We start from the raw sequence: 19,882 nt of genomic DNA, 5'->3' as shown, positions 1-19,882 counted from the left end.
TGAAAGCGAGGATCTTGAAGAGATATTTGTACACCTGTTGATAGCAACATTATTCACAATAGCCAAGAGGTGGAAATCACCCAAGTGTCCATAGACAGATGAATGGATACACAAAATGTGGTATATACATACAATGGAATATTATTGAGTCTTAAAATGGAAAGAAATCCTGTCACATGCTGTAATATCAGTTTGAACTGCGTGGGTCCACTTACACATGGAGTTTTTCAATAAACACAGTAAGGTGCTTGTAATGTATTTTCTCTTCCTTATGATTTTCTTAATAACATTCTTTTTCTCTAACTTACTTTATTGTAAGAATACAGTGTATAATACATATAATGCAAAATATGTGTTCATCAACTATGTCATTAGTAAGGCCAGCAGTAGGCTATTAGTAGTTAAATTTGGGGGGAGCCAAGCTATATGTAGATTTTCAACTGTGCAGGAGGATTGGCACCCCTGATCCCCATGTTGTTCAAAGTCAAATGTATATTCATATAGTTCTTGGGTTTCTGAAGGTACTGTTTCACAAGATGCACATTCTCTACTGAGAGCCACAAGCTTTCAAAAGCCAACTTACTTTATCTCTCAAGACCTTTCTCAAAGGAGAAAACTATACCATTAAGTATTTCTTCCTAATCCTTATTTTAAAAAGCAACATCTGGGGCACCTGGGTGGCTCAGTCAGTTAAGTGTCTGACTTTGGCTCAGGTCATGACCTCACGGTTCATGAGTTCGAGCCCCGCATCGGGCTCTGTGCTGACAGCTCAGAGCCTGGAGCCTGCTTCAGATTCTGTGTCTCCCTCTCTCCCTGTCCCTCCCTTGCTTGTGCGCTCTCTCTCTCTCTCTCTCTCTCTCTCTCTCAAAAATACATAAATATATTAAAAAAATAGAAAGCAACATCCATTTGCAGTGACAACTAAAAAAACAAGCATCTGAATATAGATTATTATTTCTAATATTTAATCGCTTTGCTACAACAGTTTAGCTAAAGAATTAAAGAAAAATAGAGGTAATTCAAATTTTATTAAACATATAATGAAAAATAAACACAAGCAGGCACACATACACAAGCTAGGTCCTCATTATGTCTGTAAAAGAATCAAAAAAGAGAAAGGGAAATTAAGGACAATTAACCACACAGATGAAGGGTCAGATGAGCTGCTTGGGGCAAGGCCGCTGTGGCATTTTCCTCTGGTTCCCAGCCCTAAGTCTATCCTGTGCTCCATGCTCAATAAAGATTTTCAGAATGAGTAAAGGAAAATAATCTCCAAAAGGAGGCAGAGGAGCTACCAATTGTTTTTGTCCCTGATTTTCAACTCTTTTCTGACTCTCACTTGCTACTGATCACAGCCTGTTCAGATGGCAGAGTTTTCCAACAATACCTCAGATTCCTGGCCAGAATCAATCTTCATGTTTTTCATTTTTAAAAGTGCCGAGGATGGGGCACCTGGGTGGCTTGGTTGGTTAAACGTCCGACTTCAGCTCAGGTCATGATTTTGCAGTTGGTGGGTTCGAGCCCTGCGTCGGTCTCTATGCTGACAGCTTAGAGTCTGGAGTCTGCTTCTGATTCTGTGTCTCCCTCTCTCTCTGCCCCTCATCCGCTCACACTCTGTCTCTCTCTCTCAAAAGTAAAGTACACATTAAAAAAATTTAATAAAAAAATTAATAAAAGTGCCAAGTATAAGGATCCCCTAACATGGAACTTTCTTTTCTGTGTCCCTGGACTCCTGCAGTGTACGATTTTGCTGATTGAATTTAAGGGTGTTAATCTACTTTGCAAAGTGGAATATGGCTTGTATTCTTACGATCCTCATATAAACCTTTAATCTTTGTAAATAGGTATCAGCCATGTCAATATCCCAAATGTTAAGTGCATTCCAGGCACCTCCCAAAGTCTTTTTCCATACTGGAAAGATTTTAAAATTTCCACCTGACTGTCAGACTAAAAAAAAAACCAAAAACTTTATGGGAAACATGAACCTATCTGTATTATTTAATAAATTATCAGTCTGTTTAAAGTTTCTTGACAGCCAAAAAAAGATCTTGAAAAATTATTCTTGCAAGGCTGCCTGGATATCTAAAGGAAAAGTGAACACAGGCCAACAATAACAAGACTTGTAGAAAGATTAAAAAAAAAAATTAGTAGTTTTTTTTTAATGCATATCCTCTGTGTACAGCTATTAATAAAGTGTGATAACTAAGAAAAGGAGAAGGAAGCTAAGGAGAAATATTTAAATAGAACATTAAATATTTATCTTTATTTTTTCTTTTAATATACAGTTTACTTGAAAAGTCAATTTGTAAAATCCTAAAAGAGTAGTGTTTAAATGTATGAATGTCAAGTGAAGAATGTCATCAGATGAGATGTGCGCTAAGGTAGGACACAGGAGATAGCGTTCCTTCTGTGGTTCTGCATCTGTCTGGTTGTGCAACCCAGCAAGTGTCAACATTTTTAGAACTTTAACATAAAAATAATATCTTAAAATTCCTACTCCTTATAGAATCCCTATGAGAATTAAATTACACACTTAAAACTATGTTGACTAAGTTCCTTGAGTGTGGGGATCTTATGTTTTCATCTTTGTAAGCAGTTACTTGATTAATTCATGTATGAAAGAAATAGGGATCATTTTCACTCGTGAAAAAATTTTAAATTTCATTAAGATTATCTCAGGAAACTCCTTAGTACCGATAGGGGGTCAAGCCTAGAAAATGAAGGAAGCTTTGGTAGCATCAGAAAATCACCAATGTTTTCAGTAACTACTCGAAACTTTTTTATTAAAAATTCCTAGGATTATTTAATCTGTTACGAGTCTTAGGAGAACAAAATGTATAACAAATGAGAAAGTATCTTTTGAAAATGTGACTAGGGAATTAAACGATGGCCATGGTAAAAGGTGCCATTAAATATACATAAAAAGTAATGTGCAATTTTTTCAGAAGGCAAGCTGAATACTATTGAGAACCTGTTATGTCTAGATATCCAGCCCAAGAACTTCCCTGGGAAGTTCATGACCCACATATTGGACATTCCTTTCAGGCCTGTTTCTTCTGAATTCTCTGTCACTTAGAATGTCATATTCCAGTCACTTTCCTAAATCGGAAATCCAAGCATCAGTTCAGACTTTTTCTTCTTTCTCACTCCACTCCCCCCATCTATTTAGACACTAAGTCCAGCATTTTCTACTTCCTTAATATCTCTCCTATATATATTCTGTCCTTTTCCCCACTGCCCCTGCCTTGATTCAGTGTCTCCTTACATCTTATCATGATCACTGAAATGCCATTCTAATTGGTGATATGGCAGGAATGGAACAGAGACAAATTTAATAGATGTTTAAGAGAACCAATTGATAGAATACAGGAAGAAAACTAGGTTTGGGAGAAGAATAATGACTTTAGTTCTGAGCATGTTTAGCTCAAGGTGCCTTGGGGTCATCTGGGAAAGATATTCCCAGTACGTGCACGTATGGGTGTGGGCAAAGCCTACGGACAGAAAAGTGGGTTCATAGTGAACACCATGGATATGGCAGAAATGTCCCCTCTCATGTCCTACTCCTCCAAAAAGCTTTTTCCAGATCACCTCATTCCCACAATGATTATTCCTTCCATTCAATTCTAGTAACTCTAATTGCACCTTCCAGTTTCACAATGATATGTTGCTTTTTGTTGATATTTAATATTTCAACTCCCCCCCCAATTAAGCTTCTACAGAATAGTAACCTTTGATATGCTTTATGCCTGTGAATGCCTATGGCATCTAGAGTGACTGGCAAGAGGCTCAAGGGACACCCCCTGCCCCCAGTTGCAGGAAACATTGATCTTGATCTGAGTGGGAACATGGAAAGAATGAAGAACAGATAAATCCAAGAGATATTGAGAGAGGTATTTAACTCTCAAACTGACAAAGAGAATACAGGAGGAGAATTAGGATTGGGCGAAGAATGATGAATTTGGTTCTGAACACATTGGTTATAGGACTATGTAAACATTCAACCAAGCTGTACACTGAATATTTGTGAGCATCACTGTATGTATGGTATATGATAACAAAAATATTTTTGGATAACAAAAATGTTTAAAATAAAAGTAAAATAGAGCAGCATCAAATTTTCGATAAGACAAGGAAAGTCTGTGGCGTGTCAGGCCTCATACATAGGCAGCGATGGCAGAGTCGGGAAGCAGATGTCTAGCATTAACCCGCACAGTCTACTGACAGAAATCATGTGGCTTAATTCCCAAGCGCCACTTGGAATCTTCATCCCAAAATCTGAATTTACACAGTGTAGTTCCTGCCCTGTTAGGTCTTATTGATTAATACAATCACAATGTCAGTGGAGAATTCTAAATTTTCCATGCAAAATATTACATGATGAGAAGATATTCAATAAATATGTTAAAGACCTAGTAACACATGACAGGTGTAGCCTATAAATGCTGTAATAGTTGAGAGTTTGTAGAAAATGCTGGCAAAGTTTCTCCAAGGACATGGGCATTAAGCTAGAAGGTCCTAAAAGGTAGGAACAGACACAGGGGTTGCAAAGTACAGCCTATGCAAGTATTTGATTTGATTTCTTTTCGTTTGAATGGCACAATCTTTCAAGAGATAATGTGACTAGGCATATTTCTGGACAGCCGTAACCTTACATCATGCTTTGTGAATATGTGCCAGTTTCCTAGGCATCTGAATGTGGGAGAGTCCCTATGAAGGAGTGCAGCATAAACAGAAGATCATGAGAGTCTAAGTGAGTTATTAGATTGCACAAGTAGTTTGGGCCCATATCACTCAGTGCCATGAAAACCATCCTGAATGTATTCTGCAGGCAATGTTAACCGAGATGATGACCCCTGTGTATTTCAGTAGTGTGGACCAGTTGTGTGACTAGCATTAATAACAATAAATACTGTAAGCAGCTTCTGGTTCTTTCAATGTGATGCCAAGCATCTGGACCTTTGGAAGTGAATTTCTGCCTGCTTTCTTTCAGTTGCAATCTGAACTCTTGCTATTCTGCAGAGAAGGCTTCTGTTTAGATAACCCAAGGAGGGAAGCTTATATAAAGTAGGTTAAAAATTTTGTTGAGCCTCATAAATCTTAGAGGAGTGTTGAAATGATTAGCAAATAAAGGTATAGATGCCAAGAGGAACAGTTTTAGTGGTGCTTCTTATGGAAATAAAGTTGTTTGAAACCAATAACCATTCTGCAAGATTGTGCTGGCTTGAGGAACAGTTGTCATGCAATGAAATTACTGATTTAATTACTGATATAATTTTTCACCACTCAAAAGGGTAGGTAAGACAGTTCTTTGACATTATAATGTAAGGTATTCACCTTATCAGGAGTTGGTCATATCCAATGTTTAAGAACTATAATTTATGCATACATGTATGCTGAGAGATTGAGATATTTAATTGTTATATTGCAGACTAACATGCAGGAGAGGTTGTCCTGAGTTCTCCTTTGACTGTACAAAAGAAATCTTTCATGATTATTTATCTGTGCCTTAAAAAACTTGACCATAATTTTTATTATTAGCATAACTTTTGGTAGAAATAAACTCTAGTTTAGCCTTATATTTTATTTGATAGAATTATTAAGGGTAGTGGTATAAAAGTATACATTCTATTGCAAAAAGTTGGACATATGATGGATTTTAGCAGAAACAGAGAACCCTGGTCACTTAAAAATATTGAGACTAGAGGTGTGGATTCATGGTTTTAAATATGTAAATATAGATATAGAAATAGATATGTTTGTAGATAAATATATTCATGCATCCATTGCCTAGCTCTGTCTGCTGAGAGGACTTAGAAGCAGTGACAGACCAGTAGCAATGGACATACCCAGCATTGAGATCTTAGTTTGCAAATATATCTTTCTCCACTAAAAGGAACCAGGGATCTTTGAGAAATGGCTGATTCCAGGGTTAGAGCAAAGAAAATGCAAGATGAGCCTGGAACATATTCTTATAACAGAAAGTAAAGAACTACACAAAGCATCATAGGGTTATGTCAAAAGGACAAGTGAGCCTTCTTGAAGAGGTGTATACTGGCCAAATCTAGGACAATTGAAGTGTCAAAATGAATAATGATAGTAATGGATTATAACCCACTGAAAAGAAAAAGAACTCATAGGTCTAGAAAGATAGATAGATGGATAGAGAGATAGAGATAGATGGGGAAAAGGTAGATAGAAAGAAGAGAAGGTTCTTCCTTACAGTTGGAAGCCAACTAATAAATGTAGAAGGAATAACGGAGGTAGACAATCATCATTTGGCAACTATCATAATAATAACTGATTTGGGCAAGTATCATCAAGAAATATATAACTAGTAGGTGAAGATTTTAGGAGGAGTAGGATACTTAAATAGACTCAGAGTATCTCCCCATAGGTACTTACTAATTTCAAACAGAAAAACAACACCTTTACTGAGGAGAAAACTGATGGAAGTCACCACCTTAACCAAGTGATCAAATTAATACCACCAATAATGAGACAAGTTGACATTGTGTGTTCCTGATAGGACATTTGTATATATAAAATAAAATCTCAACAGTGGTGGCAGCTATTGTTTGAAATATTTACACCTACAAAATATTTGGGTGGGATTTAGTTTTGCTTCTTGGTTTTGAATAAATTCTGATTTTGTTCTAAGACTTTCTAAGCTTATTTCTATTACGACTATCAACTTACTTAGATGTTTTATTCAGTTATATCCACATAAGGTTAATGTCCAGAATTCAGATGTTCTGTAAAATACTTTCTAAAGTAGAGTTCTCAAGCATGACAAGGTAACAGTTGCATATATAGTCAGTTACTATTTAAAAAAAAAAAAACAAACCCTCTCCTTGTATATAGGCATTTCCTAAATGTTCATCTTGGGTTTTTTTTGTTAGAAAATCAGACAAAAATCAGACAAAAATCCTATTTCCCTTTTTGCTTCTCTGCTAATAGGAAAGAGTGGATTTTAATGCCCTACTGCTCTAGCTACATTTAGTTAGGTAAATGCGTATTTTTCTATCATTGGATGTCAAGATCTTTTATGTTCATTTTATGGAAGTAAATGTAGTGTATTCAATAATGAAAGAAATTTCCCCTTTTATTTCATTTACAAGCCTATGGAATGTACTTAACTGAGCGCATATATGCAAATATTTATTATGCTATAAAAATGTCAGAACCTACACCACCGTGTTCATCGATGATTGTAGGATAAGACTTTGGAAGAGAGGGTGGGGATTATTTTATTTTCAAGTGCTTCAAACGATACATATTGCCTACAGGTGACTGTAATAAACCATTTTGATAATAATATTAGCTTCACCTGAATTTTAAGTAGATAATGATTCAGGTCTTAGTATAGTAATACGTAAAGAGAAACATACCTCGTGCAGACAAATGAAAGCTGGAGTTGTAGATAAATCAACCAACCGTTCATCTTGGATGTTAATTGTGGGTGCTATGGCATAAACGGGGTTCTCTTGATCCTTTTCATCTTTTTCCTCTTCCTCTTCTGGTTCTGTGTCTGTGGTACTGTCTTCCATTTTTCACAATTCTAAAATAAATCATTCCATTTTCAGCTATTTCGGGGTGTCATCGCTTATAAAGTAAAATGGGCGGAAAATAATAAAAGCAAGCAAAAGTCAACTGGAGTAAGCTAGCCTCCAATGAAATTATAGGTCAGGAAAGTCGGCTATGGATAAATTATTATAAAGACTATTTTGTTGTAAAGATACACTCCATTGCTACATTCAAATCAAGAATTCTTTTTTTTTAATTAAAAAAGTGTTTATTTATTTTGAGAGAGAGAGAAAGAGAGTGTGAGCAGGGGAGGGGCATAGAGAGAGGGAGACATAGAATCCGAAACAGGCTCCAGGCTCTGGCTACCCAGGTGCATCTCAGATCAATAATTCTAATTTTTTTTAATGTTTATTTATTTTTGATACAGAGACAGAGTGTGAACAGGGGAGGGGCAGAGAGAGAGGGAGACACAGAATCCGAAACAAGCTCCAGTCTCTGAGCTGTCAGTACAGAGCCCGACGCGGGGCTCGAACCCACGAACTGTGAGATTGTGACCTGAGCCGAAGTCGGACGCTTAACCAACTGAGCCACCCAGGCGCCCCAATAATTCTAATTTTTAAAAGCAGGCTATTGTTGCATTACTTGGAGAAAAATGATATGAATAGAATGTAAGTTCCATGAGAGCAGAGACTTAATTTTATTTGAGTTGGCACTCAATCACTATTCATTGATTGGGTAAATACCTGTAACTTCCACTCTTAAAATATAACAAAAAGTTAATTCAAATTAGTTTTGGGGAAATAAATGCCAACACACTGTGGTGGTCCACACTGCCTGAGGCACACACCTGTGCACCTGCACAACAGGCTAATTGCTCAATACCTGAACTGCCTGCTATGGCCACAGCTTGGGCCGATTCCCCACCACCTTGACTATCTCTGCTGCTACTTGTGTGCTCAACTGTCCCATCAGGCTTCACTTACAAAACAGAAGCTCAAGAATAAAATTAAGGATATTAAGGTGGTGACACTAGAGCATTAAACCAAGTTCAGGGCCCTTTAATACACACATACTTTTTTTCAGTGCCATAAAGCAGTGTTTTAAAAGAACCTGTTGTTATTGAGGCATCACAATGCTTTGATTTCGGCAATTAATTACAGTTTATTGTTTAAATCTTCAAGGAGCTGAAAAGGTTTGATTATATAATCTAGATGAGTTTATGTTTATAAGTAAAAATATGTACGTTCAATCATTTCACAGATGAAAAATGTTAATGACTATCCCAGACAAGTATTTCCTTCAGAGAATTAGACCATACCTGTGAATTTTAGCTTTATTTCAAATAAAAATGAAAGTAACAATATTTCAAACCAAAAACAGTATAATGAATCCTCAAGTGCCCATCAATCAGCTTCAATACATATTGAATCCTGAGCAATTTTTATTTTATCCAAACCCTTCCACTTACCCCTCCACTCTCCATATTATTTTGAAGCAAAACCTAGACCCTTAGACTTAATAATATAGCCAAAGAACTCCATAACAACATGCAGAGACAGCCCTCAGGCCACTGCAGAGCTGCCCAGCACACTTTGCAAAGATGTGCCATAGCTATTCAAATCATTCCCACATTATAAAAACAGGGGATGTTTCCAGTTTTCTGCTATCATAGTTTTTTTTTGCACAGTGTAGTACATATATTTGTTTAAAATATATATTTAAAAGCTCTTGGAACTTTCATAATCAAGATGGCATTGACTTTAAAAACTTAATTTCAGGGTTGCCTGGGTGGTTCAGTCAGTTAAGCATCCGGCTAGTCGGTTAAGTGTCTGACTTCAGTATAGGTCATGATCTCGCCATTCTGAATTCCAGCCCCGCAGTGGGCTCTGTGCTGACAGCTCAGAGCCTGGGGCCTGCTTCAGATTCTGTGTCTCTGTCTCTCTCTCTCTCTGCCCCTCCCACCCTTGCACTCTGTCTCTATCTCTCAAAAATGAACATTAAAAAAGTTAAAAAAAAAAAAACTTAATTTCAGGGGTGCCTGGGTGGCTCAGTCAATTAAGTGTCTACTTCAGCTCAGATCATTATCTCATGGTTCATGAGGTCAAGCCCCACCTTGGGTTCTCCACTTTCAGCACAGAGCCCACTTCAGACCCTTTATCTCCCTCTCTTTCTGCCCCTCCCCAGCTCGTGCACTCTCTTTCTCTCTGTCAAAAATAAACATTATATATTTGAACTTAATTTCAGGCAATCTTCTCAAAGCCACTGCACTTTAAATATGGTAAAGCTTACCTAGGCAACAAGAGAAGGGCACTATGCTGAATTTGTACAGATTTCTCAGTCTCCTGAAGTTTTCAGTCTCTATTATCTTGAAAACATTCCAAATATCTTAAAGCAGGTAAAACATTAAACAGAGGGAAGCAACTGAAAGACACTATAACAGAGTTCTGATACACATTATCAGACAAACTTTGACCTTTAGAAAAGAAAAGGGAGAGTGAGTAGGGAAGTAAGAAAACACAACAGAGACAAATACAAAAGTCTCATATGAATTTAAACCTAAAACACTAATTAATCTAATTAAATAACAGGTTGGAAAGGGCTTAAGTAGATAGCAAAGTTTAACGGAGAAAACAAATATTCAAGGATTCATTAATGTAGGATTGCAAAGCCCATTACATTAATATTACCATGTTGTTGGCAATATGATTGACAGCCATAAATAAAACAATAGAATAAAATACATTCTCAGTCTACAAGATATAACCAAGAGAACATTTATAAAACATCTTAAATTCCTGGTGTATGAGGAACGTAGCTATCCAGTATAGTAATTCTAGAGACGTATATCTCCCTAATACATAAGTCAATTAAGCAAATATTTACTGAGTTCTTTTATGAAGATCAAGAATTTACAAAAAGGCAAGTAATTTACAAAACAGAGAGAAGGGAGTAGCTAGCTCTGTATCATACAAGGGAAGGTAAAATAAGCCTAAAGAAAAAGCAATGTTGGTAGGAAGGTAGATATGGCTTTAAAGGCAACTTGAAGCCTGAAATTTAGATTTTAATCTATAGTTGTTGGAAAACCATTACATTTTTTTTTTGCATCGAGGAGTTATCTGAGTTTGTAAAGATGTTGGTGACAATAAGAGGAATGTTTTTTTTTTAATTTTTTAATGTTTATTTATTTTTGAGAGAGAGGGAGACAGAGTGCAAGTGGGAGAGGGGGAGAGAGGAGGGAGACACGGAGTCTGAAGCAGGCTCCAGGCCGCAAGCTGTCGGCACAGAGCCCGAGGTGAGGCTCAAACTCACGAATGGTGAGATCATGACCTGAGCCGAAGTCAGAAGCTTAACTGACTGAGCCACCCAGGCGCCCCTACAATAAGAGGAATGTTTTAAAAAGGGTGTGAATTTGAAGGCAAGGAGACAATTTAGTGGCTATGAGTTAGCTCCCTTTGCTATGGGCAGGGGATAGATTCATTGGTGAGCTTTAACCAGACCAGGTGTCTAGCCTCAGGGGCACTCAGCGACTGGTGAGCAAGATAGAAAATAATCAGAGAATCAGAGATAAATGTAAAAATAAATATAACTGAAACAGATGCTATGCAAGCATGGACTGCAGAAGCAAGGTAACCATGTGCTGCACATTTCCAGCAGGCGCCATTTCCTGAAAAATGACAAAATGGTGCAGGAAGGAAGCCTGATTGGAAGGTTAGATGCTGAGAACCCAAGCCGAGGCAATACCATGCTATGCTGTAGGAGTCTGAGGAGGAGGAGAGGACGTGGTTTTGTGGGTCTTTCTAGAAGGGAGAAGACAGGTACTGATCTTTGACACAGAAAAGCAAAAGACTAGTGAACACTGAGCTCCTGTATAATTCACACTTTGTCTCAGGGTTAAAAGATAAAGCCAAAATAGGAAGCTTCACAAAGAGTAATTAAGTAATGAATATTGCAGGATATGCCTTGTTTTGTAAGACACAGCACTGCTTCCTCTTCTCTAAAGCTAAAGAAGTGATCGTCATTTTGTGTTTTGATTTTGAACTCTTAAGGAAAGTTTTCTTGACAGTTACAAGGAGCACATGCCAAAAAACATTGCATGCACAAGGGAATGGGGTAGGATACACCAAGGATGTGTGTTTTTGAAGGTAAAAGGGCAATGCTTACTTCTAGAAAGATACAGCAGGAAACCACACTGGCGTTTGATATTATTTACCACTGAACCAGCACAAGATTTTCTCATTTTAGAATAGCAGGATATAATGCAAAGTCCAAAACGATATGGTCCTACACTGAACCTGAGCATTCTTTTTCATAATTTAGTTCTTCTGTCCACCCTGGAAACAGGATCACATGCTCCTTTCCCCAGCAGGGCATTGCTAGAGGTGAGTTACAGGACATTTTCTGCAGTGAATTAGAGCCATACCTGTTGGAGGAAGGGAGATGTCTGGGATGCCTATTTTATTTGCTTGTTTCAGTTTACTATACTTATTTAAAAACATAGACATGGTAAAATGGGGTTACAAAAATTGTGGTATATTTAAAGCTGTATCAGTGTTTCTCTGTGATTGTATGCATATTCCCTTTTAGAGATAAGGCTAAAAGTCAACACTGAAGGCCCTTTGTGAGAGGCCACTGGTCCACATATGACAGGCTCAGAACATAGGGCAGCCGGTCCATATGTGTCCTCCAGTTCACTCAGATCCATTTAATCCAACAACAACATCACCACAGGACACCACCAGCTTGGGAGTCCTAAACGCAACAGATAAAATTATTGCACGTATTCACGTCTAGCTCTTTTATTCATGTACAATTATACAATGCACATTATTATTAGAGAAAGACAAGATGCAACTTGAAACATTTTTTAAAGATACACAGATTTCAGATCATGTTTTTAAAAAGGGGGGTAGAAAAGCTTTGTCATTCAAAGGCCCAACAAATCAAACCACAACTTCTTTCTGTTCCTAAAAAAAGGAAAAGAAAAAAAAACTGCAAAAAACCCCAATCTGGCACAGAAAAAAATGAAACCACTGCAGATCAGTATGTACAGATAAAATCTACCTCACAACTGAAGTGTCAAAGCAACAAAGTAGGTTAAAAACATATATACACATAAAAGAAAACTCTTGAGAGGAAGCTCCAAGAGCATATTGAGGCTTTAAGATTTTTTAATGTTTATTTATTTTTGAGAGAGAGAGAAAGAAAAAGAATGTGAGTAGGGGGAGGGGTGGAGAGAGAGAGACACACAGAATCCGAAGCAGGCTCCAGGCTCTGAACTGTCAGCGCAGAGCCCAATGCGGGGCTCAAACTCACAACAGCGAAATCATGACCTGAGCCAAAGTGGGACGCTCAACTGACTGAGCCACTCAGGAGCCCCTATTGAGGCTTTAAAGTACATGTTCACAGCATTAGATAGTTAAATCTTAAATTATATGCATGTGTAACCAGTGAGGAACCTGTTCACTGCCCATGAGCACAGAGAACCAAAGACTCTGTTATAGGTTAAGGAAGCTGAGAGCGCTAGGCCTTCTCCCAACTCATTAGTCCTTTTGCCTTCCTTTGAATCTTCCAACACCAAACACAGACCCAAGGAAAGTTATTCACCCTCTTTTTAAAACTTCTTACATTTTCTCTTCTTTTTCTCAGAAACCCACACAGTCAAGATGAGCTCCATAGTACTCATTTCTGAGTGGGTCAGGATGGGAAGCACCATCCATGTGGAGACTGTCAGAGAAACAGACATGATTCTTGTCCCTATCATATGCTCCTGGTTGCCCTCACCAGCATGCGGGCACTGCTGCTGGGTGGTCACTCACCTGTGCACTTACTAATAACAGCATTTATATAGCTCTTGATGGTTTAAGCAAAGCTTTCCTTCATATTATTTCACTTTATTCTTTTTTTTTTTTAATTTTTTTTCAACGTTTATTTATTTTTGGGACAGAGAAAGACAGAGCATGAACGGGGGAGGGGCAGAGAGAGAGGGAGACACAGAATCGGAAACAGGCTCCAGGCTCTGAGCCATCAGCCAAGAGCCCGACGCGGGGCTCGAACTCACGGACCGCGAGATCGTGACCTGGCTGAAGTCGGACGCTTAACCGACTGCGCCACCCAGGCGCCCCATTATTTCACTTTATTCTTATGACAACCATGTTCGTAACTATTATTATCTTCATTTTATAGAAGAGGAAACTGAAGGTCACAGAATATAAGTGATATGCCCAAGATCACACAGCCATAAATGGCAGTATTTATTCAAACTCATGTCTGCTGGCTCCAAATCCCTTACCCTTTTCTGTTATACCATATAGGCCTCTTGCCATGGTCTTGGTAAAGCCCTTTCCTCTTGGCCTCCAGTAATGTAAAACAGGATCAAGGATCAGACTGGCTAATGCAATTTGACTTCTGTCCCTGTAAAGGTATAAGCTAAAACCCCTTTAGCAAACAGCAGGCCAATATAAGGTAAGTCAATTAAAGACAACTTAGTTCTTGTAGGGCAGTGATTGCTAGGCAGTCCATGAGGTGGTAAGACTGAGCTGTGCAAAACAATGAGCTATAGAACTTGTTGCTATAGTTACAAACCAAAGGAAAGCTTTCACCTCTGCAAAGTGTGGCAAGAAACACTGGTCTTATATCTGCAATAATTTATAGTCATTCTGCAAGTCCAGTCAGGCTTCAGAAATTCAAAGATGCCTGAGAGGCCCCCACAGTTCCCTTAATGGTTTCCAAATAATTTGGTAGTGAGTAGAAACTGAGCTCCAAATCCTGTGGGAGGTTTAGAATGTTTAAGTAGGTCTGAAGTTGACAGTGTTTCAGAAGGTCTGTGAAGCAGAGATTCTACATTTGTGTGTGATATAGAATCTTCACATTGCAGGCCGTTCCTTACTTTTGCTATAAAAATGTCCATGTTTTTCAAATCTACTTCCACCTTTGTTTGAATTTTTAGAAGCATATCTGAAAGCACATTCATAACAATACCAGTCAATATGTCCTATCTAATTAGGCCATTGCCTTGCAAACCTGCTCTTTTAATTTACCCCTTTCCTCTCCCCCATACCCTAGTCTGTAGGAACTGTGGATCTAGATGGGTCTTTCTCCTTAGCAAAGAACTTCATTTAGTATGGGCTATCCCTGCTTCCCATCTGCAGCAGCCCTGGCTCCTCCCTTCCTTCTTGTCCTCCTCTCCTCCTCCTCCTCTTCCTTCTCCTCCTGTTATTTCATCAAAGACTGGGATTAGTGGCTTTAACTTAGTCTACCAGGATGACAACATGGAGTAATGGAAATGAATAGCCTGAAGTTCATCAATTCACGGTTGAATTTCATTCTTCCCTTTCCTGTGTGAGCTTGGGCAAGATATTCATCCTCTAAGTGGATATTTCCTTTACTGCAAGATGATTTAAGGGTTGTTGTGAAGATTAAATGGAACAAAATCTCAGCCCAGACCCAGCATGATCAGTCATTAATTCCATTTTCAGCCCTTCTTTCTTCTTAGGAGAATGGAGGCAGGGCTGAAAATTCCAAACTTCTAATCATGGTTTGTGCTTTCCTCAATACATGTTAGCTCCCTCCCACCACTGTTGGGTTCTTCTGCTTTCATGTGTAATGTGCCTTAAATGATTTTGATGGGGATCAAATAAACAGAGGTCAGCCTAGGACTGGATCAAATAGTTTAGGAATCCATAGGTTGGACAAGGTGATCTGCGTCTTCTCTAGCATGAATTTGTCCCAGAATACTTCTTAAGATTTGGTGTAAGAGTCCTGGTAAGCCTAACCTTCAAATCCCACTATGAGATGTTTTAATGTAGGAAAAGAAGGACTATGTAGGATACTGAGTATTGCAGCAGGGTGGGGGTGGTGGGGGGCGAAGGGGAGCAAAAAAAAAAAACCTTTAAAGTCCTTGAAAGAATATGTGTCAACTCTTAGGGCAGGCCCAGCTTTAGACCATAAGTAGGCAAAGTTCCTTCTCCCATGTCTAGAAATTTCAGGGCCTCCTTTTCATTGCATAAGTACTTCCTGTTCTCAGGCTTCCCCTGGCCCTGGGCGGAACTCCACTTCAGTCTTCCTCCCCTTGGGCAGCATCCCTTACTCAATTTCTTTCCTTCCTGTAAAAGCAAAGGTTCTTATATTCATTATAGGGTTAGAAGAATATTTACCAAGCCAATTTTTCTACCTTACATTGGAATAGGAAGTTAAAAATAAAATCTTTGCCAAACTCAATATCACAAGATTTTCCCCTATATTTTCTTCTGGATCTTTGAGAGGTTTAGCTCGTCTACTTGCATTTTTTGTCTATTTCAAGTTTTTGTGTGTGGTGTGAAGGGTTGATATTCTTTTGGAGAGGAGGGGCATATGGATATCCAGTTGTTCCAACACCATTTGTTAGGAAAAGTATCTTTGCCATTGAATTATCATGGCATATTTCTCAAAAATTAAATCAGTCTATTTCTATGTTCTCTCTTTTGTCCCATTATGTCTATTCTTACACCAATACAACATTGTATTAATTATCATAGCTCTGTAGTAAGTCTTAAAAGGAGGTAGAATATGTCCTCAAACTTAGTTCTTTTTTCAAAAATGTTTTAACTATACTATGTACTTTTGTTCCCATATATAAATTTTTTTAATGTTTATTTTAATTTTGAGAGAAAGAGAGAGAGGCAGAGTGTGAGTGGGGGAGGGGCAGAGAGAGAGGGAGACACTGAATTAAAAGCAGGCTCCAGGCTCTGAGCTGTCAGCACAGAGCCCCATACAGGGCTTGAACTCACGAGCTGTGAGATCATGACCTGAGCCAAAGTCGGATGTTTAACTGACTGAGCCACCCTGGTGTCCCTCCCATATATATTTTAGAAGCGACTTGTCAATTTCTATTTTTTTTAAAAAGCCTACTGCAATTTTGACTGAGCAGTGAATCAATACATTAGTGTGGGGTGATATGCCATCTTAATGTTGAGTCTTATTGTTCCTCAAACATTCTCCCCACTAATTTAGATCATCTTCAGTTTCTTCAGCAATGTCTTATGGCTTTCAGAAGATAGGTCTTGTATATGTTTTGTTAAATGTATCCCTAAGTATTTCACATTTTGTATGCTATTGTATTGTTTTTAAATTTCAATTTCCAAATGCCATTGTTAGTCCTTAGAAATACAACTGGTTTTGTCATTGACCTTGTGCCTTATAACCTTGTGAAACATTTTTATTAATTCAGTAGCTCTGCATAATATACCTTGGAACTTTCTACTGACGTGATTGTGCTTTCTGCAAATAAACACAATTTTACTTCTTCATTTCCAATGTAGATTCCTTTTATTTCTTTGTATTGCCTTATTCCACAATGTAGGATCTCCAGTACAATGCAGAACAAAAATAGTGAGAGTGAACATTCTCTCTTTGTTCCACATCTTAACAGGGAAAGCATTCAGTCTTTTATAGTTAAGTATGGTATCAAGTGTAAGTTTTCATAGCTGCCTGTGAGGTGGAGGAAGTTTCCACCTACTCCAAGTTCATGGAGAGTTTTTAACAGAAATGGGTAATGAATTTGGCTAATTTTTGTTAATGCATTGAGATGATCATATTTTTCAACAAATTATGCTGGAACAACTGGACATCCTTATGTAGAAGAATGCACACACCTCAAACCATACCCTGCATCATTTACAAAAAGTAAACTGAAATGAGGTACATACCTAAATGTAAAATCTACAATAAAAAATGTTCAGAAGAAAACATAAGAGAAAATGTTCACAACCTTGGTTTGGAGAAAGTTTTTTTCCCCCAAGATTTTTATAAATCATAAAGGTAAAAATAGATATTTTGGAATTTTTCACAATCTAGGAGATCTGCTCTTCAGAAGATGGTATTGGGAAACTGAAAACAAGTCACAGATAGGAAGAAAATATATGCAAACAATGTATCTGATAAAAGACTGGTATTGAGAAATACAAAGAAATCTCATCACTCAATAACAGGAAATCAAACAGACCAATTTTAAAAACGGGCAAAAGATTCGAACACATACTTAACCTAAGAAGATATACAAATGGCAAATAAGAATGTGAAAATATGCTCACTTCATTAGTAATTGGGGAAATGCAAATAAAAATCACAATGGGATATAATTACACACTTATTAGACTGTTTTAAAAAAAGTGGCAATACCAAATGTTGGTGAGGACGTGGAGCAACTGGAACTCTCACGTACTGCTAATATACAAAACTGTATAGCTTCTTTGGAAAAGTTTACTTATTTCTTATAAAGCTAAACATACATTTATCAAATGACCCAGCCATTCATTCATATGCACTTATTCAAAGGAAATGAGGATATACATCTATTAAAAAGCTGTACACAAATGTTTATATTGGCTTTATTAATATTTACCCCAAATGGGAAATGCCCCAAACTGGAAACAGATTGTTTTCATACTGTTCATACAATGGAATTCAACTCAGAAATAAAAAAGAATAAACTACTGCTACATTCAACAACATGGGTGAATCTCAAATACATTATATTAAGTCAAAAGGCTATGTATTATATGATTCCATTTATATGAGTTTCTGGCAAAGGCAAAAGTATAAGGATAGATCAGTGTTTGCCACGGACTGGGTGTTGGGGGAGAAAGAGTGACTATAAAGTGGCATGAGGGAGCTTTTGGCAATGATGGAAAAGTTCTACATCTTGATTGTCATGGTGGTTATGTCACAGTATACATTTGCCAGAATTAATAGAGCTGTCCACCTAAAAAATGAATTTTACTGTTTTTCTTTAAAACCAAGAAAAGCAGGGGCGCCTGGGTGGCTCAGTCGGTTAAGCGTCCGACTTCGGCACAGGTCATGATCTCACGGTTCGTGAGTTCAAGCCCCGCGTTGGGCTCTGTGCTGACAGCTCGGAACCTGGAGCCTGTTTCAGATTCTGTGTCTCCCTCTCTCTCTCTGACCCTCCCCCATTCATGCTCTGTCTCTTTCTGTCTCAAAAATAAATAAACGTTTAAAAAAAATTTAAAAAAATAAGAATAAAACCAAGAAAAGCAAACAAAAGAAATGAACTTACACAAAGTGCTAAAACTGTAGACCATCTAAACAAAGAAAAAAAAATTCTAAAAGCAACCAAGTTCTTTTGTCTCTACAAAAGAACTAAGTTAGACAGATAGAAGACTTGTCATTAGCAAAAACTGTACTTCTTCAAAGTACTGAGAAACGGTAACTGTCAACTAACCTATTATTTAAAAGGGCAAAATAAAGACATTTTCAGACAAAGTCTGAAGAAATTACTCAGAGATCCATTGAATAAATATAAAAATATACTTCAGGGGCGCCTGGGTGGCGCAGTCGGTTAAGCGTCCGACTTCAGCCAGGTCACGATCTCGCGGTCCGGGAGTTCGAGCCCCGCGTCAGGCTCTGGGCTGATGGCTCAGAGCCTGGAGCCTGTTTCCGATTCTGTGTCTCCCTCTCTCTCTGCCCCTCCCCCGTTCATGCTCTGTCTCTCTCTGTCCCAAAAATAAAATAAAAAACGTTGAAAAAAAATTTAAAAAAAATATATACTTCAGTAAAAACAAAACTAAATCTAGAAGGAAAGAAGTGAGCAAATAAATTGGTAAATGTTGCTAAATTCAAACAAGCACAAAATATAAAAAACAATAACAACTACTTGTGTGGCCTCAAAAAACAAAGTGAAACTAAAATATACAAGGCAATATGACATGAAAGATGGAAAAGAAAAAAACTGATGTTAAAGAATTCCATTGTTCAAAAGGAGGATGAAGGTATTGATTGATTAGAGGAAACAGGTGAATAAAGAAAAATATATAGACTAAATGAATAGAGAAAAAAGAGGACCCCACCCTGAAAAAAGCAAAAAAGAAAGATTAATAGAAAACACAAAATAAGATGGTAAGAATACATACAAATGAAAGAGTAATTACAAAAAATGTAAGTGGATTAATTTACTATTGAGACAGATTCTCAAATTGGTTTTAAAATATCCTGCTGTATTCTGTTTATAAGACACAAGCCCCAATTATAAGGTCACAGGTTTGAAGTAAAAGAATTAAAATATTTTTAGGTAAAAATATGTATCAAGACAGAAAGTGGGGCGCCTGAGTGGCTCAGTCAGTTGAGCATCTGACCCTTGACTTTGGCTCAGGTCATGATGTCATGGTTTGTGAGTTTAAGCCCCACATGGGGCTCTGTGCTGAGGGTGCAGAGCCTGCTTGGGATTCTGTCTCCCTCTCTCTGCCTCTCCCCTGCTTGCTCTCTATCTTTCTCTCAAAATAAATAAAAATAAACTTTAAAAAGACAGAAAGCAATACTAGAGATAAAGAGGGTCATTACTTAATGACAAAAAAGAAAATTTATCAGG

At 37.7% G+C, this 19,882-nt stretch overlaps 1 protein-coding gene across 1 annotated transcript in view; it reads right to left on the bottom strand.

The window, feature by feature from the left end:
• Positions 1-19,882, bottom strand: part of CCDC146 (coiled-coil domain containing 146) — a 121,003-nt gene that overhangs the window by 96,979 nt on the left and 4,142 nt on the right. Inside the window, exon 2 of the mRNA XM_043588674.1 lies at positions 7,389-7,558. Within this exon, the coding sequence (XP_043444609.1) occupies positions 7,389-7,547 (159 nt within the window). The 5' untranslated portion in view covers positions 7,548-7,558. The remainder of the gene's footprint in view (positions 1-7,388; positions 7,559-19,882) is intronic.

Source organism: Prionailurus bengalensis, chromosome A2 (assembly GCF_016509475.1).
Source record: "Prionailurus bengalensis isolate Pbe53 chromosome A2, Fcat_Pben_1.1_paternal_pri, whole genome shotgun sequence".
NCBI lineage: Eukaryota > Metazoa > Chordata > Mammalia > Carnivora > Felidae > Prionailurus > Prionailurus bengalensis.
The sequence above is the reverse complement of the archived record's forward strand: the minus strand, read 5'-3'. Positions and strand labels throughout refer to the sequence as shown.